General features: G+C 45.4%; 1 protein-coding gene across 2 annotated transcripts in view; it reads right to left on the bottom strand.

Moving 5' to 3' along the window:
• The window catches only part of Vha36-1 (V-type proton ATPase subunit Vha36-1), a 74642-nt gene extending 52152 nt beyond the window's left edge, over positions 1–22490 (bottom strand). For both annotated transcript variants that reach the window (XM_065450289.1, XM_065450288.1), the window contains exons 1-4: positions 22331–22490; positions 22051–22168; positions 16469–16616; positions 12731–12775 (exon numbers count right to left, since the gene is read on the bottom strand). In XM_065450289.1, coding sequence (XP_065306361.1) covers positions 12731–12775; positions 16469–16616; positions 22051–22168; positions 22331–22371 — 352 coding nt within the window. In that variant the 5' untranslated portion in view covers positions 22372–22490. The remainder of the gene's footprint in view (positions 1–12730; positions 12776–16468; positions 16617–22050; positions 22169–22330) is intronic.
• Positions 22491–22739: the final 249 nt, after the last annotated feature.

Below are 22739 nucleotides of genomic sequence, written 5' to 3'. Positions count from 1 at the left end.
CTCAGCGAACTTGTACCCAGAGAAGCAAGTGACACTCGAAGTAGAATGACAGCACCAAGCACATTAGACGATTGTCGAAAATCTGATCTGTGGACCAAGTGCGTCAGCTTTTGTACAGCACTAGTTGAAGGTTCCAGCGTAATCACTGGTGCCCACGTGCCCTCCAGAAATTACACCATTTGTGTCTCACATACAATCAGATTACCCATGATTCGGTGACAGCAGACAACAGATAGAACTATGGATAACATTAGAGAAACTTCCAATACATGCAGGCATGGCCTGCGCCGAGCGATCACGTTTAAATTCGTTAGCTGGTCAAAAGCAGTCACTGGAGAAAGAAACAAGTACATGCGTCACAATTTTTTCGTCCTATCTCACAAAAGTTGCTCCACTTCATCAGCATGTGCACAAACACCTTGCGAATGTCACATTCAGACACTGAATATCACCAGGGTCTCAGGTAGCCTACTGCCTTTAATAGTTGCTGTACAAGGTCTATCAGCATGGACAGACTGTTTCAATGCCCAGTTTCTGTATCTTGCTTGCCTTGATTTAGTGGAATTCGGACTCTAAATATCTGCTTTATCATTGACTGCCTTATGGCATAGTTTGCAGTGGAATCCAAAGTTGATGCACCTGCACTTTCGCATGCCTCCAGTATTTTTCAGTCACATATGCTGACATGCAACTACAGTCAAACACCGCTACAACGAATGCCAATTCAATGAAATCTCTGCTAGAATAAAATTATGAATGACGCCACTGACGATAGTCTAAACAAAATGATGCTTCATGACACATGAAAGTCAGCTATGCAGAAGGTTTTAAGTAGTCCTGAACACTTGAAGCAAACTTCAGGAGTACACATGATTAGGGATGCCAATTGATCTGTTCATTGTGCTACCTGTGGTTTGAATGAGTAAAGCTTTGGGATTGAGCCTTGCTGCCAGGTTTTCTGTGGCTACAATATGCACGTTGTCCCAGTTTATCTCGTTACCACTTTTGTGGGCACACTCTATGAGAATGTGCGTCAGTATGTGGTCTTAGGAGACACCCTTGTGCCGCTTGAGATGCCAGCAGAAATTTCCAGTCGTATCAATATACACTGATTTGCAATTGGCCCACGAAATCTTGTAGACCGCGCAAAGAAAACTTGCTTCAGGAAGTGAATTCTTCCCATTCAACAGGTCACATTTAAGCTTGCTAAAAACACAATCTAGAGCTTCAATCCTCATATGTATGGGACAGTGGTTCGCTTCTCTATTGATGCTGAAGCATTCGTTGGCCACTGACAATCTCCTGACAATAACTAGTGTAGCATCTACATTCAAGCATTCAATTGTGAAAAATATTGATTCTGTGGTTTGATGTGCTAAAGCCACAATCTATTTGTGAGGCAGGCCGTAGTGGGGGGAGTGTCTCCAGATTAATTCTGACCACCTGGGTCTTCATGACGGGCACCCAATGCACGGTACACAAATGTTCTTGCACTCCGCCTCCATCAGAATGTGACCACAGCAGCTGGGATTGAACCTGTGACCTCAGGCTCAGCATCGCAATGCCATAGCCACTGGGATACTTCAGCGGGTGCACTGCCCTTTCATCTTCAATATAAAAAAAAAATTACAGTAAAACCTCGTTATAATGAAACAGGATATACCAAACTAATGGATATAACAAAGCAATCGTGATTCACCTCGAAATTCCAGTAGATGCCCATGTATTGAAAACCGAATTTTAATGAAGCTAAAATTTTCTCGCAATGGGTACAAGGAACCTTTTTTAGAGTGCAGGTCTTTGGCACCCGTTCCAGCGTTTTGCGGTGCCGTCGTGCCTCGCCATAACCAGCTCCGTAGTTGGGGACAGCGCGCGGCTCTAGCTGAACGCGCTCCTAGCGCCATCTCTCACGCACAGCACAAGCCTTGCTCTCTTCGATCCTCCTCCAATGCCACCCATGTGCAGCGGCAATCAGAGCACCGGCTCGGTGGCGGCTGATCTCGATGATGTGCTGCTGCCCAAGCCAACATATAGCCACCGCCGTTCGCCACTGCGTGTACCCCTTCCTCCCCCCCCCCTCCTCTCCTCCGTGGCAGTGACACTGTCCTATGCGCTGCCTCCCAAAACTTCCCGATGAACAAGAAGGCAGCTGCGCCAAGCTATGCTCCGTTTGTGGCAGCTGGTGCGAAATGTTCGGCACCAGACGGATTGTCTGAGGCTCCCAGACAGCTTATATTACAATATAATCCGTCTGCCTATATAAATAGTTTATTCTCAGCCAGTTCTTTTTGAGCCATGAGCGAGGCAGCTGGTGGATGTCCTTTGTCTGCCGCTGCTTCTATACGAGCTGCCCAAGCAGAGGCCCAGCGCCATCGCCGCCAGAATCCAGAGGTGCACTACGCCGAACCAGGCACTGGTGAAGCAAGTCTAGCATACATCCATCTATTTCTCCGACCACAAAGCTACCTTCATGACAATCAAGAACTGGGAGTGGAGTGTTTCTTGAAGTGAAGAATAGAAAGTAGCTGTACATACATATCTTGCTCGAATTATTTGCCTCAGTATATAGAAAAGCCGAAATAGCTGAAAAGATGCGCTCATATTCCGCATCAGGAAGTAACGTAATCGTCGGCAATTTTTTTTCCCCACAACGAGCACTTACTGACGATTTCGGTACCCATCAGGTCAATGACTTATAGCGCACGATGTTCGTGTCTACTGTGCATGTCTCCCAGCCTCCCCTTTCCCGTGGAACTGGTGGACACGCCCGCTCTTCCACTGCATGCTTGGCGCAGGGCTGACTGCAGTTTTGTTGTTGCTTCTTGTTGCCTCCGTGCGCATCAAAGATATCAGTGTTTCTATCGGTTCGTTCATGCGAATTCCCGCCGCCAGAAAGGAGATGGACGATGGTAAACGGAGGTGCAAAACGATATCAATCGAGCAGAAGGTAGCTATGCTGAAAGCCGTGGAGTCCGGCATGAAGGAAAAAAAAAGTGGCAGCAGATTTCGGCATTGCGTTGAGCATGCTGTCGATTATTGTGAACACCAAAGAAGCTGTCACCAGTGCTGTCGCACGTGGCGCAAGAGGCAACAGAAAAAAGCTGCGAGCCCTCGCCTTCGAAGCTGTAGATAAGGCGGTCTTCAAGTGGCTTTTGGACGCAAGAGCAAGCAGCACTCCTGTGAGTGGGGCACTCCTGCAGCGCAAAGCGAGGGACATCGCGTGCATCATGGGGCACGACAATTTTGGGGCAAGTGCCGGCTGGCTGCAGCGTTTCAAGGAGCACCTTGACGTCATTGGCAAGGCTGTCAGCGGGGAAGCGCAGTCTGTTGACCGCAAAGCTGCAGCGGCGTGGGTGGAGATAAACGTTGGACAGCTGCTAGAAAAATAGAGTGCCAAGGATGTGTTCAAAGTGGATGAGACAGCCCTGTTCTACCAGATATTGCCGCAGAGCAAGGTCCGCGTAACCATGTTGCTTTGTGCCAACGTGGATGGGTCGGAGAAAGGTGTCGGCCCTCGTGGTCGGCAAAAGTGCGTCACCACGATGCTTCAAAGGCAAACGAAAGCTCTAAGTGAGTTATGAGTCCAATCGTAAGGCTTGGATGATGAGAGAAATTTTCGCACAATGGCTGCAGGAGTGGGACGAGGGGCTGGGCAAGCTGAACCGGAAGATCCTCGTACTGGACAAGTGCGCGGCCTACCACGCTGCCGCTGTGCTCAAAAGCATTGAGCTATGCTTCTTGCCGCCAAACTGCACTGCAGTTGTGCAACCCCTCGACCAAGGAGTTACCATGAACTTTAACTAGGGCTACCGCAAGCGTGCGATCGACCGGATTCTGCTCAATATGAGCATGAAGCGCGAGTCCACGATCGACTTGTACATTGCGATCGAGATGCTACAGGCTGCTTGGAGGGCTGTACCGGCAAGCACAATCGCCAATTGCTTCCGGCACACTTTATCTGGCGTCAGCAGCTGCACTTACAGCCAAGTTCTCAGTGATGCCGCCAATGAGGATGCCGCGGACGACCAAGCGCTAGTGTCGCGGGACGCCATCCTTGACACTGGCATTGTGCCTGGCTGTGACACCTTCTACACATACAACAGTGCCGATGCTGATGCAGTGATGGCGAAAGAGCTAATGTAAGTGGAAGCTGTGCGCACGATGACAAGAGTGCCTAAGACGACAGTGACGAATGTGTCGACGACAGCCCAGAGCCTAATATTGGCGAACCCGACGTACCGACGCCCACACAAGCGCTGGATGTGGCTGCAGCTGAAAAAGCCATCATTCGCCTGAAGAATACAAGGCCAAAATCTATCAAGGACTTTTCTGCGAAGTGAACTGCCAGCTGGTGCACTGTTGATCGATCAGGGATGAGCCGTTTGGTGTGAATAAAGTAGTAATTCCTTGCTCGCTTTTTTTCGACTTTTTTTCCGTGCGACAACCATCTTAATTGTGTGGCGGGCTGCTGGGAGATTTGGTGGCGAGTACATCCTCTCTTGCTTGCTAACTGTGGATAGAAATGGATAGTGGCTATAACAAACTAATGGTTATAACGAAGTAATTACGACCTCTCCTTCAACTTAGCTATAACAAGGTTTTACTGTATCACTTCAATGCATAGTGAGCGGTGAGAACACAGCGCACACAAAGCTATGAGCCATCGGCCCACCTAGACTGTGCCCCCAAAGCAGATCACTCTGAAGACAAAGCCCGTGCCACTGAAGTACCACACCCCATCCCTCCTCTCCCCGGTGCTATTGGCAGGACGGAAGATGGTGGAATCCCACCCCTCCTCATTTGCGCAAGCAAGATTGAGCCACCCTCGTCGGCTCATCGTCACACGCTTTCAGTAGCACACACAGCGCACGGCGTGCGAGGATATTATCACGAGACAAACCCTGTACATCCATATCGCAAACGAAACCTGCAGCAACTGCCAGAGGAGGTCAGCTCAGCACATCTCCACCTCCCTTCCTCTCCGCAACGCCTCGATTCTCCTTCCCCAATTTGCTTCCCCCCCAATGTCACCTTGACTTTGCTATAAATTGCATTGCTTTGCCGTATACTCAGCATGCTCCTTCACATACTTTCGCTAGCTCGGAGCCTGCACCAATGACCTGTGAGGTGGCAAATGCCTGCTTTACCTCCCTAGTGAATGTTTTCCAGCAACACGAAAGCACAGAAGCATTTTTAAGGTCATTAGGTGAGATGAAATCATTTGTGGCTGCTTGCCGACTTGCACAGAGCACCAAATATCCATCAAAGACTGGAGGAAACCAAGCAAGAGTACAACTTGAAAACAGTTTTCTATTAAGTTCAGCTAAATAAATGTTTTTTATGTCATTTTTTCCCTGTTTTAAGTCTACTTCATTTATCATTTTGTAGAAAGATACAGTAAAACTTTGTTCATTCGGATTTCGTGGGACTGAAGAATATGTCCGAATTAATCGAGTGTTGAATTATGGAGGGTCTCAATAAAACAATAAGCAAATCTGTACTATGTCAACAAGCTTTTACTGACTGAATGAATCAGCAAATCCTGTTTCTATTTTGCACAAAAGCAGTGCAGTAGTTGAAATTCTCATCTCGCGACTGCTTGGTGCTTGCAGCAGCAAAGGCCTTGCGACTTCCTTCACAGCGCAGCCGCGGTGTGCATGTTTATCTGAGACACCTTTTCAGTACCGCAAACACATCCCGATTACTTTTCTTGCCAGTGTCGCCAGGCCGCCAGCCATCGTGTTGTAGATAATGCTTTTCATCCTTGACAGCTTCAAGCTGAGTAAAAGCGAAACTACTGTTTATCGCAACCACTGCAGATGAAACTGCAGTTGCTATCAACGTGATCATGGATGGCGACTCTGCAGTATTGAAGGCACACGGTGCTAAGCGCTGCGGTAAACACAAGAAGAAATGCTTTAAAAGCACAAATAGGCATGAAGCATTCTAGCATTGCTGTCATTCACATACAATTTCCACTGATGACTATGGCGATGTGAGCTCCGCCGCTACGTTTTGGTGGACACCAACACTGTTTTTGTTGGTTTCCGTCGTACATTTACAGCGCTCTGTGCTCTCCAAGCTCCGAGAGTTGTCCAAATGAACTGAAGTGTGGACAAATACTTCTGAATTAACGAGCTTCATTGCATTAAATAATGCATATGGCTGTCAGAACCAGAAGACGAGTCCGAATCATCCGATTTTCTGAATTAACAAGGGTCATATAACTAGGTTTTACTGTATTTCGATACACCTGGTCATGTTGGTAATTATTCTTCTGATAAAAGAAACAAATTTTCATGATCCCTTTGAGTTCATCTTAAGGAGTCTACTGTACATTTGGTTTTATCGATGTTGACGGAAACAAATGAGCCAGCCAGGCAAGCTTGCGATCACTGGAAGATCGTATAGGCCTGGCTTGCTGGCCACCAAATCAGCGGCTGACAGCCCCTGAATTTCGGCCCACAACTGAGCAAGGCCCCCCCTCCCCTTAACCTCTCTCGGAATACCTTTCACAACAGTGGGCACGCTTGCTCGGGCTTTTACGGTACCGGTTTACCAGTTGGTGCCAAGTCAATGTGCGGTGCCGGCTGACATTGCGATTTACCAGAAAAACCTTCCACTTTTAACGAAGTAAGAAGACCGCTCTGTAAATAATGACAGCTTCACCATGGGTCATGTGACACCTATAATTATGGACCCTTTTCACCAGCTAGTTTGCTCACAATAAACAGATGGCTCCTGCAGGGTGCCTAGCCATTTGTTGACTCAAGGCCCACCTTGTCTTCGCAGCGGTTCGATTCCTGGTTGCGACAGGCGCGTTCCAATAGGCGTAGAATGAAAAAATGCTGCTGCGCTATCAGGGTGTCCCATGCGACTTGCACAAAATTTTAAAATATGCGAGTGCCATGTAGCTGGACAGAACTGAGGTAATGCTGTTTGACATCGTTCGGAGCAGGTCAGACTATTTTTTGTATTTTGCCTAATGACATAATGATTAATTATTTACTTCTTAAATATTATAATCAGGGCAAGATTGTCATTCAGAAAATTGCAGGCTATCACGAAATATTTCCAGCCCAGCTCAATACATGCTACATAATAGTTTTTATCCAAGCGCGAAAGAAAGCCTGTGTAACAAAAAAGTGCTGTACAACGAGCCACATGCCACTTTTTGCAGCCTTCCGCTGTAGTGGAATGTTTCCTGTTGTAGTGGAAAGGTTTGCAATTATTTTTCATTACAGCCAAAGTTGCCAGAAAAATAATTTGACCCGATAAGACAGCTTATTTAGCACACAATCACTCCTGCGTGTAAATTTTTTTTCTAGTGTCCACTAGTGTCCAGCCCTATTTACTAAAATTGAGAATCGCCAAGCTTCACAGTCACATATTAGATATAAGTGTCCTTGTTAGAGACATTAAAAATTATATTCAGGGGTTGTACGCACCAAAACCATGATCTGAATACGCTATAGTGGGAGACTACATGGGCGTTCTCGTGTTTCGCCCTTATCGTAATGCAGCTGCCACAGCTGGGATTTGATCTCGCAACCCCGTGCTTAGCAGCATCGAAATGTGGCTGCCATGGCTGAGATTTGAGCGCAGCGCCAAAGCCACTAAGCAACTACGGCGAATTAGCGAGTTTGCCAGCCAATGAGTGGTTTACATACGTTAGGGCAAGAATGTTCAAAGTTGAACATTTTGCCATTAGCCACAACATAAATGAGTCACGAACATTACTACATTTTTTCTGCAAGCCGCTATGAAACTTCCAAGACATGGATGTTCTCAGCTCAGACCAATCCCTAAAAAATGCAACATAATGGACCCACTCATGAGTGATTACATAAAAAATGACGACATCACACCAAAAAACATTACTGAACCAAAACCAAGACAACCTGTGGCTTCCAAGCCATTGGCAACAAATAAAGAAAAAAAAATATTAGTGCGAATGATCAACTTTGATTTAATACCGCTTAAGGTAGGTGTCACTGTGTTTTGGAAAACAATTTTTACCTCTGTCACCTAGTACCGTATTTACTCGCATATAACCCGCACCAAAAATTGAAAAAATGTGTTTAAAAAGTGGGGGTGCGGGTAATACGCGAATATTCCGGAGAAGGGGGGCTCGGCGGGTCGGCTTCACGGCAACGCGCGGCCTGCCGTGCAGAGTCCGCATCCCCATCGACATCAACGTGTGTTGCAGTGCATATTAATATTGCACCAACCTTTTGACCACCGAAGGCCAGTATGGACTGAAAGAAGACCACGTGGAAGCGGAGACCATGGAGCATATCGTTTTGCGGTGCAGAACACTTCGTCCGGACATTGCCGAAGACGCGGCGATAGATATAGAGGGTGCCCTGGGATTTGCAGGGGAGGACGGACGTGTGGATGAGAGAAGGGTAGTGGTGACAAAGAGTAGGTTGGAAGATTGGTGCAAAAGGGGCTAGGGACGAGTGAGTCTATAAAAGAGGGACAAATTACAGTTCACAATACGAACAAAATTACGGGGGAAAAAAAAAGGGGGAATCCTAGGCTAGGGGGCGCAAGCCACCACCGTTACAAAGGGCTAAGCCACTATGATCCATCCATCCAGCCAACAAGAGGCCAACGCAGGTCACAGCCAGATCCACATCCATAGTCTGTTTAGTCCCACGCCAGCCACGCGTTTCGCATGCTTTGCATACGCTTTGTTCAGACGTTGATGGGCCTTGAGTAAGGTGCCGTTTCTTGTACGCCCAGTTTGCACAGTTCGCCAGCCTTGTCTAGGCATCATGAGTGTGTCTCGGCGGCAATCATTCACGGCGAAGGAGAAACTCAGGATCGTCGCCGCTGCTGAACAAATCGGCAACAGAGCTGCTGCGAGAAAGAACGATGTCGACGAATCTTGCATTCGCGACTGGCGGAAGAAAAAAGACTCTCTCGAAGCTGCGAACAAGGACAGGCGAGCGTTTCGCGGCCCGAAGACTGGCGCGTACCTCGAGACGCAGCTTGCAAAATTCATCGAGGAGCAGAGGAGTCGTGGCCACGCTGTGTCTACAGAGATGGCGCAGATGCAAGCCCTGAAGCTGGCCCGGGAAATGCACATTCCACGCGAGTTTCATGCGAGCCGCGGATGGCTGCAGCGCTTTATGGCCAGGCATGGATTTTCGATGCGGCGGCGAACTACCATGTGCCAGCGGCTTCCCGACGCTTACGAGGAGAAGCTGCTCAACTTTCAACGTTACGTCATCGGACTGAGGAAAGAGCGCAACTACTTGCTATCTCAGCTGGGAAATGCTGACCAAACGCCAGTATATTTCGAGATGCCTATGGACACGACCCTGGAAAAAAAGGGCGCAAAATCTGTTAGTGTGCTGACTGGCGGCAACACCAAGCTGCGCTGCACAGTGATGTTGTGTGCTTTGGCCGACGGCACCAAACTGCGCCCGTATGTAATATTCAAGCGCAAGACTCTACCAAGTACACCACTTCCCCCAGGAATTGTTGTGCGAGTGGAAGATAACTCGTGGATGAACAGTGACCTCGTCATTGACTGGATTCAAGCAATCTGGGAAAAAAGACCAGGTGCCTTGTTGGCACGCCGTTCGATGCTGGTGCTGGATTCGTTCCGAGGCCACTGCACTGACGCGGTGAAAGCTCGCCTCGCTGACAACGGCACAGACCTTGTCGTAATACCTGGCGGCATGACTTCCATGCTCCAACCACTCGACGTGTGCATCAATAAGCCTTTCAAGGCTCGCGTGAAGCGGCTATATGCCCAGTGGATGGCCGATGGCCTTTACGCCCTTACGCCGACGGGACGCGTGCGAAGGCCAGATATTGCACTGCTGTGCCAGTGGATCGTAGATGCATGGGGGATGATCCCGGCCGACATGGTACGCAAGAGTTTCAAGAAGTGTGCCATAAGCAACAGCCTAGATGGTACCGAAGATGATTACGTCTTTGAGAGCGGCGATGAAGCCTCAGACGGCAGCAGTGAGAGTGGCGACGATTGACAATTGAACGACAGCACTGACAACGTTGCGGCAGTCATTTTCAAATATATTTGTTTTGAAAACTAAAATGGTGACTGTTTGCTCAGTTGTAACTTCCTAGTCCTCATTTTTTCAGGTAAGTGTGCGGGTTATACGCGAGGATTTTTTTTTTTTATTTCATGGGGTTCAAAGTTAGGGGTGCGGGTTATATGCAAGGGCGGGTTATACGCGAGTAAATACGGTATATGTGCACCCTACAGCAATGCTCAGAACATTTGGACAAGGTGTAGTGAGCTTGGAAGAATAGATACACAACATCTACATGTCTTCTGAAGCACTGGCCAACGTTTTGTGCCATTCACGCAGTCATAGTTGGCGACAAACTCCAAACCAGCGGCTTGCAGCACTGCACCAGCCTTGTGCACTGCCACTGTAAACAGAAGCTGCGGAGGCCAGCTGAGACAAGCAATGGAGCACCACCATGTGATCAGACATGGAAGTGCCCCCTAGCAGGGTCGTGGAAAGCACCTACAAGTAAATTTGTGCAAATGTCAATTTTTTTCATTCAAATTGAAGTCAAAGCGAATAGTAAAAGGCGATAAATAATTTTGAAATGAATAGTTAAAAAGGTCATATTTGTATAAAATCTTGACACAAATGCCACATATCGACAAATCTATGGAAGAATGGTTCCTTACTAGTGAAGAATGAAACAGATTCATCCCTGGAATCCGGATAGTGTTGAAGCAGTGTTATTCAGATATTTTCATGAAAAAATGCAAGTTCGACACCTTTTCACAGCCAGCAGTGAAAATTAATTTACAGGCTTTTGCTCAGTGTGGTCTGTGTTGTCCATCAGTCTACGTTAAGTTTTCTGTTGGTGGAGACTGCAGGGGGGGTATTCTGTAAGAGTCCACCTAGTGGACTGTCCATTTCGGCTGCTGCTGATTGGATGCAGCTGTAGGAAAGAGGAGAAGACGAGCGACCCTAGCCAATCAGCAGCGGCTGAAATGGACAGTCCACTAGGTGGACTCTTATAGAATACAACACCTTGAATGTTTCGAATTCGCCCGTTGCCATACAGGCAGTGGTGTGACGTGCGGCCTTGACTACGAGATGCCAGCAGTTTATGCTGGGTTGTGCAAATTCAGGGGAGGTATTCTCGGGTGATCCTTTTCGCAAATACTATCACTTTTGTGAGATTTCACGCAATTCAGCACTGGAAATAACGAAGTATGTGGCTGACACATCTGGTGCCAAGTTGCACAAGATTTTGCAGAAGTCCTTATCACTCCGAAAGTGATCGCCCGAGAGTACCGCTTCAGCTCATTGCTTTCCGCCTATGTGTGGGATTACCTTACTCCGTCCAGTAAGCATGCAGACAAACTTGTTAGGAACATCTGCCACTTCTCAGTCTAGCCCCTGTGGATGATCTTGGGCCCGATCACCTATGAGTGTCAAACCTCCATCAAGGATAATATTTCCCACCCACTAGCAAGCCTGCCTTGCCTGTTAGGCCTAACCAGAACTGCTTAACCAGGTGTCAGCAACCAAGGTTACAGTTTCATGCCGAATAGATGCAAATCTATACGCAGAGGCAGTACAGCTCTCGGGAATCCGAGAAACCATCTCGCCAGTCAAAGTGAGAGTGTTGCTCACAAATTTATTAGCGCGAACATTCTTTATCGTCGCCGTTTTTCAGGACATCATAACAAGGGTCACGTCCGAAAAATCGAGCCAGACAACCGTCGGCATGCGGAACTTTAGTCGCCGTCATACACTGGTTCAAGAGAAAAGGTGGTAGTGCCGCAAAATCAATATTCGAATAACCAAGCAGATATAAAAGTCCAGTTAGGGACTGTAAATAAATTTTGTATTTGGCTTGTCTGAGTCATGTTATGGCAATAAAATTTCTTACCAAAACTGAAACTCTCCACTATACATGCTTTTAAATGCATCTTCATTTGTTTTGAGTACTACAAATTTTGAAATTTGAGCTGAAGCGAACATCAAATTGTATAATATTTCATCGTATATTTGAAAATATTGAATATTCGCAAATGAGCACTGGAAATGTGCAGAGGCATGCCAGTGGCTTCAGCAATAAAACATAGAAACTGATGAGTGCACCCGTATAGTCTGTCGCTGCCAAGCCTCTCATTTTCGCCTATCTGATTAGCAGCATGTGCCGTCACGAGTTAGTGGCATTGCACGCTATAAATAGGCAATAAACAAAACGTGCTGCCAACCTCTACCACCTCCTTGAACAGGGTCCATCCAAGCGTTTATCACTTGCCAAAATGAAAGCAGCCTGCAGCCACCAAGCACCTGATTATGAGGCACACAATAGTGGAGGATTAATTTCTGGATTAATTTCGATCACCCGGATTTCTTAAGATGGTCCTAAATCTAAGTGCATAAGCGTTTTGGCATTTTACCGCCGAAGAAATTCGGCTGCTGCAGCCAGATTTCTGCCAGCAGCCCCAAGCTCAACCACACAGAGCCATAGCCAATGGGCTAACGCAGCAAGTAGCAAAATCAAAAAGAAAAGTTCGGGCGTCCAACGCGATAATTTTATAGTGCTTGAAATTTTTGTTTCTTGGAAAGGGCAGTTATTCTAACATTGGCATGGTCCTCTATGTGTTAAAGACTGTGCGGTGACTGGTTAAAGACTGGCAGGCTGGATCTGCTTGAACTTGCACGGAAGATAACCTGGAAAAAAAGTTTCAAATGCAATGGTCACTCACTGTCTGTGCCTTCCTGGTAGCACTCGAAGATCGGCAGGGTCACACCTGAGGGGAAGAACAGTGCGTAAGGGGTGAATAATGACCACACGAGGCTCTGTGTTTCCGCATTTGTAGGAACAATCATGGCGGAAATTCAAGACCAAGTAAATGGCTCCAAAGCATCAATCATATATATAAGGTACACTGTGGGATGAAGCTCTTTGCCAGCAATATTTAGCAATGCCTGTCGAGTGTCAATTGAGTCCATCTTAACCCTAGTAATTTCCTAATGTTGCCAAACTGCCTAATCCTATTACTCAGAACAACAGACTTTATCAAAATAACTCCTAGAGGGAAATCTGGTGCCACCATCTACGCGAGTTTCTCAATGGGCGCCGTGCCTCCTTGGGAATGCCAGGATGTGGGTGTGTGAGGCTTCGTCTTGAACGTGGCTTGGCCTAAAACATGGTCATGGGCATTCCAATGATGCTTTCTTAAAACCTTCTTAAAAGGTTCTTTTTCTATAAAGTTAACTCACTTACAGTGCATAACCAAGCAATGGCAAACAAGAACAAATGAGAAACTTTTGCAAAGGAAGCACAAACCTAGTCGCATGTCCACCAACTTTAGTGGCTTGCCGCTACTTCTTATGTTTCATATAGTTGTGCATTGAAGTTTAAGTCTTGATGACTAACAAAATTTCATCATGTGATAGACAGTTTTGGAGTAGCGTTTGTAACCTTATGTACATTCAACGGAACCACTTTTGCAGGACATTACGGTGCGTGTCTCTTCAAGACTTTTCGTGTGGCATACAGGAACGTAAACGTGAGGAATACATTAGAAAACAGGGCGCCGTTTGCTGCCTTGTGCCAAACGTATCCAAGCCAAGAAAATCCCTTAGCAACCATCCTGTTGTTGCTATGCAGACACCTCTCATTTAGGCATACGGATGCCGGAATCGAATTACTGAACAATCCCAGAAATGAGACATGCTATGTGCCCATAACTAACATTTAAGGTGAGTTTAGAGGAAGCCAAAGCTCATTTCAACGGTTTCTGGCGGTCAAGGACAGCGAGAGCATAGCCATGACAATTCACGCTGAAGCAGAAGCCATGGGTGCTGCCCCATGTCTGACAAAGCTATTTCTTAGTATACGTAAACATTACGAACATTAAACTCATTAAATAATGTACATTACCATAGCGTACATAAACCACAGACACCCAATAATGTTTGGAGCATGCGCAGTGATGACAGTACTATTTCTTTATGTATATAATGCTTTTACATTTCATTGCAAACGCTATTCTAAAACTGTCTACTAAAGAAAGAACAGTTACTTAGGTGTTATTTTGTTAGGGAATGAACCATAGTGACGGACAGAATGGTGTTAGCCAGTTGTGCCTCCAAGGTTTCCTAGCTCTCCAAGAACGACACCAATCAGAGGCCACCCCATCCTGGCATCTCCATGCATACAATGCGGCACAGCACCAATTTTAACTCTGGGTAATATTTTCAGTAACTCCACGGTCACAATCACATGAAGAAAACCGATAATGAGGCCAGATAAAGCATAGGGGAAGTTAACTGCTACGTTTAATGGAAATGCAGACATAGTAAGTCAGAACTAGAAGTGGACAAAAAAAGGCAACTTGCTGCAGGTGGGAGCCAAATCCACAACTTCCACATCAGGCATGTGGTGCTTTACCAACTAAGCTATTACGACGTCCATCGTTTTGCCCCATATATTGGGCATTTGTGTAGGTGCACAAAATTACCCTTGAGATTGATAGCAAGCGCCACTCATGGTTAGGCCATCAGTCATGACGTCTTGAGGGGCCACAGAGAAGTGCTTTGTGGTTTTCATGCACTGTTTGGTCCGAATGCTTGACACTTCTGCTCAAATAGATTAATAGTTATATTTGTTCCTGCACATGACAAAACCCGCCTGACTGCCCTCCTTTGTCGTGCCCCTTTTGGTGCCAGTGCTTTCATTTGCTTTCCCGAAAAACAATAAAAAATTTCCCACACTTTATGTATGCGTCAACTCAGTGCATGTGCTGGTGGTACTGCACAGATAGGAAATACTTCAGCTAGTCAGAGACAGTAATATGGAGGAAGAACTCTCAGCCAATTCTGACCACCTGATGTTCTTTAACCCTTTACGGACGAGTGTTGCTTACAGGCAAAACGCCAGAAAAGCAATTTTTCTTGCCAAGCTTCGGCATTCAGTACGAAATTTCTGGCTATATCTCTTCAGTCAACACTGACTGACAGGCAGCAAGCGTCATTTGTTGGATTGAAGCAAAAACACAGGGCGATGTAGAAGAACTTTGGCACACAGCTTGCTTTCTTCTGAAAGTTCGATCACAGGACACTGACTGATGCAAGACCTCCGGCTACAGTGGTACAGCACGTGTAATATAGAGCAAATGTACTTCTATGGTTCACATACAACGGCAGCAGTCTGTACAAGTTGCAAACAAAGCCATAGGAGGCTAGGGGCAAAGTCCACTTGTGTTCTGCCTGGTAAAAAAAATTTCTGCAGAATATTTCTTTCCTTTTGTTAATTATGCTTTTTCTTTGTGTATTTTACAAGTGTGGATGGAGGAAAAAACATTTTTCTAAAGTACAACTGACTTGTTAATATGACTATGGTTAATTCAATTTTTCATCTAATTCAATTTCAACAGAAGGTGCAGGCCGGCACCCATGCATTTCTATGGGCCAGAACTTTCACTGTTTAGATTCTAAAATTAGCCTTTGCCAAGTAATTCAAACGACTGGTCAGTATGCAAGCGCCTGACCCTTATGGTGTGCCCAACAGCAACCACCTTAGTGGCAGCACCTGTCTCGGCAGAGTTTAGGGACTGAATGTGTTGAAGACACGTCGTCTGCCAAAAACACTGATTTCTGGCCTGGCCTGGGAAAATTCTTAAGCAATAACCATTGTTCACAATGTCTGATTACAGCAATTACCCGATTCTAAGGTAAACCTTTTTTTTTCCAGAAAGATTGTGCCGAAAATTGCCTGCGCAATGCAAGCGGATATGAAACCAAAACAACCTTTGAGTTGCATGTGTGCTTTACCACATAGCACGGGCGTACTGCGGCAAAGCTGACATAAAAATACGAGCGGCAACGCTGCCTTTAGGAAACAAGCCACCATCATCCAACAGACATTAGTACCCTGCCCATTTCTTTGCCTAAAAAAATCAAGTCCACGCTAGACTTCTACTTTCTCTAGCAGCTTTATTGTCATCCCTACAGTAGTTTTCTACTTTGGGCACATAGAAATTGGGTGCGCATTTGATTCAGGGGCGAGTTATTATCAGGTAAATACTGCCAAATGAATCAGCTTTTTGTTCTGGCATGTTTTTTTTTTTTCATCTCGTATAATTCAACCCGCCAGATAATTTGATCGCTTTCATCAGTCCCGTACGGGTCGACGTAATGGAAGTTGACTATTCATATGCCTCTTCCTTAAATGGTAAGAAGAGCACCCACAGCAGGACACAAGAGTTTTTGCATTCTGCTGGAATTAGAATGCAGTCATGGCAGACAAAAAAAAATTTGAACCTCATGACCTCATGCTCAAAAAACTAAAGCATGATAGCTACATAGGGCTATCTGCTAACTACTAACTACTGCCATACACACTGTGCTTCGTTTTGAAACCACAAATTTGCACAAGACAGATGAAGCCGCCCATCACACTGAAATGTTGTGGCAGCTTCGAAGCCCATTTGACGTACCTGCAACATTGTCTTTTCGCGACCGGACCTTGACCTGAGCTCGAGTGACATTCTGGAGGACGACCTGGTTGAAGTCGCCGCTGGTGAACTTGGCCTCGGCCAGGGAGAACGCTGCCTCCTTCATTACTTCACCCATAAGCGACTTGGTCTGCATGCAGCACAAGAAATGTTGCTGTTGGTAATCTGATACAGGTGATGAAATGTCCATTGCTGTACACTCATTTAGCAGCCACCTAAGACCATGTGAGCGAGTCTAGCAGCTACAGTTACTGTGTTTGGCTAGAGATGTCAGTCAGATGTTAAAGTAAAGCTTTCCTTGCAAAACCTCCTGGACCTTGCCGACTGTGGCTGCTGCTGCAGCTGTCTTTGCAAACAGCTCAACACAGAACAGCACACAGACAGAGTTAGCATATACATATAGCCATCTGTACTAGCGCTACAAATGTGATGGTCTGTTCTCCATCAAATTATGCAATTAAAGAACACGTAATACCTAAATATCCTTACTGAAATAAATACAGTGGAACCTTGCTCGTATGTTTTCACACACACACAAAAAAAAGACATACTAACCAGGAAAACATACAGTCCAGTGTCACTAAAACACATGACAGACTGGGTCAGTAAATCACATGGCAGACTCAACTGTAGTTGACATCTACGTAACGTGAAGCATTGCGCGAATCTTTGCAGCATAAGACGCCGACATGCAACAAACTGGTGGGGCCTGAGAGGTGCGTTGTCATTTCTGTGGCTTCTGCAAACTTAAATTTGCGCTACTCGAACTCAGATGTGTCAGAAGCTTCTCCGAACAGGGCATTCCGGCAGAAAGTTTTGATGTGCCCACTCGGGGTGAATCGCTGCAGCATGAGACACCGACACGCATGAAGCTGGTGGTGCCCAAGAGACCCAAGACTCACATTGTCGTTTTCCTATTGCACAGTGTTTTAAGAGTGCAGTGGGAAACTGAAAAAAATATCAAAGTGGTTGGCAACGCCTGAATGTAATGCCTACGATGCCGCTGAAAACATGATGCTCACATTTGTGCTTCTTGCAGCAGGGAATGGCGGCAAGTTTAAGCTATCACCTATTAAAAGCTAGCAGTATGCTTCCAACACCACTATGCCCCACGCCCTGTGAAATAAATGCTTATCACAGCAAGGTTGGTGGTGACGGCTGTGAATGCAGCATGCGACAACCCAGGAGGAGATCAGCTGGTACCAGAATAAACCAAGTGCACACCAGTGTTTTCACAAGACACGGGTGGTCAGAGGCCGGAAAATGTATCATGTGATCATACCGAACGTTTGTGCTGAAAGATCGCGTTTTCCGGGAACATATGAACTGGTAAAAATGAAGTGTAACTGTATTGGGCCATTTTTTGTGTTCTAAAGAGCGAACGCTGGTGCTATGAAATCATGCCTAATGGGATAGTATCAATGGAGTTCTGTACACGTAATCTTACGTGGCACAATAGTGCATTTCCTTAACCCAATGTTTCCAGAATATATTTCCTAAAAACCAACTTGCTGCAATAGCTAATCATAGTTATCAAATGTTGGTTAATTGATTGGTTCAATTTAGATTTTGCTCAAGCAGAACACAGTGCTTTCATGGATGATCACTTGCACTGGAGACACGTTCCCTGTGCAAAGCATGGCGGCCCCCTGCCATTCCTGCATTTGTCATTACATTGCTCGAGTTGTAGGATTTCTCTCCATGTATTATAAAAAAGTTGCAGCTCCGCCTGAAAGGCAAAGCATCGATTGCAACAGCAAATTAGCAAAGAGCTATATGAAGTAATGACAGTAGTCTTATCAGTCCTATAAAGATGCAAATATAGGCATACTAACCAAGTTAATGAGCATGGTGTCTCACACACAAGCAAACACGAACACATCTCACTCGATGACTGTGGAAACTATTAAAACGCACTCCTGATGGGATAGCAAAATTCTGCAAAATGCACAAGATTGCGTGGCAACAAGGTGATGACGATTGTGCTACCTTTTATGCACGTCAACTACAACACTTTTACCCCTTGGTCAAGCTGAAGCCTATTCATAGTACTGACCTATCTAGGAAGCAATGTGCCCAGGCTCCCGTCAACAAGCTTACCCACTCCTATGCATAACGCCTCTCCATAGTGAATCTATCTTATTATTTGCCAGCTGTAAATCTCACAATAAAATTTGTAAATGTCCACCAATTGAACATGTTTAGTGATAGTGCACAACCTGGAGCATTAAGGCCCATTCAAATTGGTTTTGTAAAGAATTAAAAAAACAAACGCATTTACTGAGCCCGCTGTGAATCCTGTGAAAGCAATCATTGCTTCATCATGATCACAGAGCCTAGGCATCACGCAGCCACGGTCGACCGCTCATACGTAGCTCTTGAATAGTAAAGTGTGTTCTAGAAGGCTATTTTAGAACCAACTTTCCTGATTTGGAAGTCGCCAAAATGTTGCCAATGGTTTGTCGTGCCACCATAAAAGTTGCCGGTCGCTAAATCGAAAAATCTGCCACTAAACAGTCAAGCAAGTTGCTAGATCTGGTGACAAATATGCTAAAATGACAATACTTTTTATGTCTACTGCCAGAAAAAAACCCACTCCCAGCAATCTCCATTACCCCTATCTTGTACAAGCTTACACAATCTTAGGCCTTGCAAATTTTACGATTCCTCAATTAAGCTTCCCTTCTCTTCGCACCCATTCTGTAACAGACTACCATTTATACACCCTAAGTATTACATGGCTTGCACAGCTCTGTTCTTTCCTCTTTATGTTAACTACAGTACAGGCTACCCCTGTTTGCTCTCTAATCCACACCGCCTGTCTCTCTGTCTCCCAAAGATACCCTAGAATTTCTTGCCTTCCATCACTAGTTGCACAGCACATAACTTTTCAGGTTTCTCTCTTAGCCTCCAAACTTCTACACCATATGCGAGTACCGCTAGAATACAACCATTGTATAGTTTTCTTGAAGGCAAAGTTACAGAAGTCAAACTGTACAGATGGCACACCAAGTAGAAGTCATCCCACAACATTATTCCCATTTTCAAAGGCAGAATATAATTTTTTTTTTCTTTCCAATACTTTCCAGTACTCTTAAAATAGATGCAACATTCTGAAGTCAGGATCGACAGTTTATGTGTTCAATATGCTGGAATTTTCAGATTCCCTGATTTTTCCAAGTTTTCCTCAACCAGTTCTGTAGGTGGTTCCGGAACAAGAAAATAATGGAAGTTTATAGTTTTCCAAGTTACCGCCAGCCTATAATTTTCAACTACTACTACCAAAAAGCTTATAAGCTTGTTGGAATGCCACATGCTGATTTGAATAATTCACGCTTTTTGCGATATCAGACCGCACAACAATTCTGCGACTCATAAATCCAGCAAGAGGTACACCAATTTTTTAAGATTGCGTAGGTTCAGTGAAGTTCCTTGCTTCCTTTTGGCATACCACTGACTTTGCCACTGTAGGTATCAATTTCCCCGATTCAAGGAAACCAGGGTAAAAATTCCCTGTTGTTTCCCTGAATATTAAAAAACTGACTAATCCCTTGAAAATTCCGAGTTTTCCCCAATGATAGACACACCTTGACATATTTTTTTTGTCTTTCTCAAGTTTTGACATGTGACCTCATTACTTGCTTTATGAAAGTCTCAAAAGCAAAATGGCATCCATGAGCGCTGCTGATTATTGTGTGCTCACTTTGCACTCAGGTTATATTAAACATAATAATGAACATATTCCATAAGTAGGCAAAGCAAATTGCATGCAACTTTTACAATGGTGTAACTTTTTGTTGTCTTAGTAAACGTGGACAAGTTACGTAATGCAACACAAACCGAGAGTAGCACCCCACTTTCCAAGACAGCCTCCCACAGCAATAGAGGAGCCCATAACTTTGCCTTCACAGATAGAAAGATTTTTAAAAGTTCTGTAGTTTTACATGCCAAAACAATATGATTATGAGGCACGGTACAGTTTAATTTTGACCACGTGGGGTTCTTTAACATGCACCTAAATTAAGCACACAAGCATTTTTGCACTTTGGTCCCTTCGAATTGAGGCCATCGTGGCCAGAATCGAACGCTTGACCTTGACAACAGCAGTGCAACGCCATAGCCACTAGGCTACCGCAACAGGCAAGAAATAAAAGGTTGCCCGCAAGTGCAGAAACTGAAGTCGTCGGGCAAGTTAGTTATACATAATAAGGGCTAGGGAACGTTTTCTCTCTGTGTAGCTGTTTTGCCTGTATAGGCTTCAGGCAAACATCAAATCCTCATGAGCAAAGCCTAGCACTTGAATGAGAAATTCTCGCAACACTGCACAATTTATTGTCTTTACAGCCAAGGCTGTCACTTAAAAAATCTGCAACCGAAATTAAAGGTACACATTTTGTGAAGTTCACTTTGGGAAATGTGTCATGCATATAACGTAACATATCTCTGGTCAAAGTTATTTTTCGGAACCCTCTCTCCAAAGTACCAGGAACTGGTATAGCAAGTGAAATTCAGTCAGCAAAAAGAAATGCCTAAATGAATGTCTGGCAGCAGCTTGAAAACTGTCAACAGGAAACACATAGTATGAAGATATTCAAATGCTATGACAAAGCAATTTTTTTTAGTGACGATGGGGCTGCAAAGCTACTGAAAATTATGTGGTATTTGCTGTAGCGAAAATGGTGCAAAATCGGACATCTTGGTCAAGAAACAATGCACCTCAGTGAAAATTTTGGGGAATTTTTTTCGTATTAATCAAGCTACACTTTTCATAACGCAGAACTATCACAGGTCAACACACCATCGCATAGCTTATTGCTATGGTGATGGCCTTTCTGATACAAAGAAACCGCAAGGGCGCTTTTTGATTCGCTAGCGCCGCCCCATCTGTGGCCTCGCAATATCTTTGCAAACCAGATTTGATGTTCTCTGGGCACTTAGTTCAATTCTTAACTGAACTCAATTCATACATGGATAAGAACAACATAATACCAGCCCGCAGCTAAAACACTATGTTAGTCTATCAGCTACCGACTCCTTCGCACATGACACAGCGCACTTGACCAGGAGCACAAGTGTTAAGCATGCTTTGCTGAAATGGCAAAGGAAATTTCTATTTACAAGTTTACCGCAAGGCTAGAAATTGGCATGCAAGCAGCTACACCAATCAAATTAGCGGGATGAGCCGTACTATAACGTATGATTCCCTCGTAGCTGCGAGTGAAGCTATATATATACTGACGTGGCTATGCGGTGTGTTGAGTGACGTTCACATACACACACATTTACAAGGTTTTTCCAGCTGCTCGATAAAATAAATCACGCACAATGTAACAATGAAAGTCGTCCTGAATACTAACTGCAGCGGTACCGCAAAAGCTAAACCAGGCTCCGACGGTTACGATATGCGGCAGTGGTAATTAAGGGTGCAGAGATCCTTCGCAAAAGCTACGGTAACGGCAGTCGAGATGGGTCAGCTGTAGCGACTGCGTTAGCACCACAACTTCACTGTTACATTAGGTCAGAAGCACCTGCGAAATATCGGCCATGCAGGCACCTGTACGCACCTCTACGATTTTCTTCAGTATCGCCCTGAATCGCATTTGCAGAGCGTCGGCTTTCTTCTTGAGAAGGTTGTGACCCTTCTGAGCACCCTTCAGCCTGCCCCTCATGGTGGCCATTGCCCTGTAAGAAATCAAACAGAGCATAATTAATTTTCTGGAAGCGAAATAACGCTCTTCACAGCCGCAGAACATGTTTGTTGTCAAAACTAAAGCTCCGAACGGCCGACGGTCGTCGAGACGTCTCTCCGCTGACAATGCTGAGAAGTTCGAGAAATTCACTCACATGCGGGAAGGGAAGATGGCGAGCCTCTCCTTGCCGCTCATGACTTTTATTTGCTAAGACGATATCAAACCCCTCAGAATTTAAAGAAACCAATTCCGACGAACGGTCACACCTCCGCTGTTACGGCGATCATGCGCTTCTTCACGAAGCTCGCGACGTCACGTGATAATCCGCAGCGCCACTGCACACCTCGAGAGTGTTTTGGTTTCGGTTCTGGTACTTACGCGTGAATTTTTATTTTGTCCCTCGAGTTTACCAGCAGGATTTGTTGTTACGAGAGCAGGTTTTCAACACCAATACAAAACGAAACTCCTGACACAAAGCCGAATCCCCTGTGTGTTGGTCAAAAGCCCACGTGCACTCTTTGAACGAAATGAAATCACAGTGATTACGACGACGATCGGCTTCG

Source organism: Dermacentor albipictus, chromosome 7, assembly GCF_038994185.2.
Source record: "Dermacentor albipictus isolate Rhodes 1998 colony chromosome 7, USDA_Dalb.pri_finalv2, whole genome shotgun sequence".
Taxonomy (NCBI): Eukaryota; Metazoa; Arthropoda; class Arachnida; order Ixodida; family Ixodidae; genus Dermacentor; species Dermacentor albipictus.
Note: the sequence above shows the minus strand (reverse complement) of the source record. Positions and strands in the feature narration are given on the sequence as shown.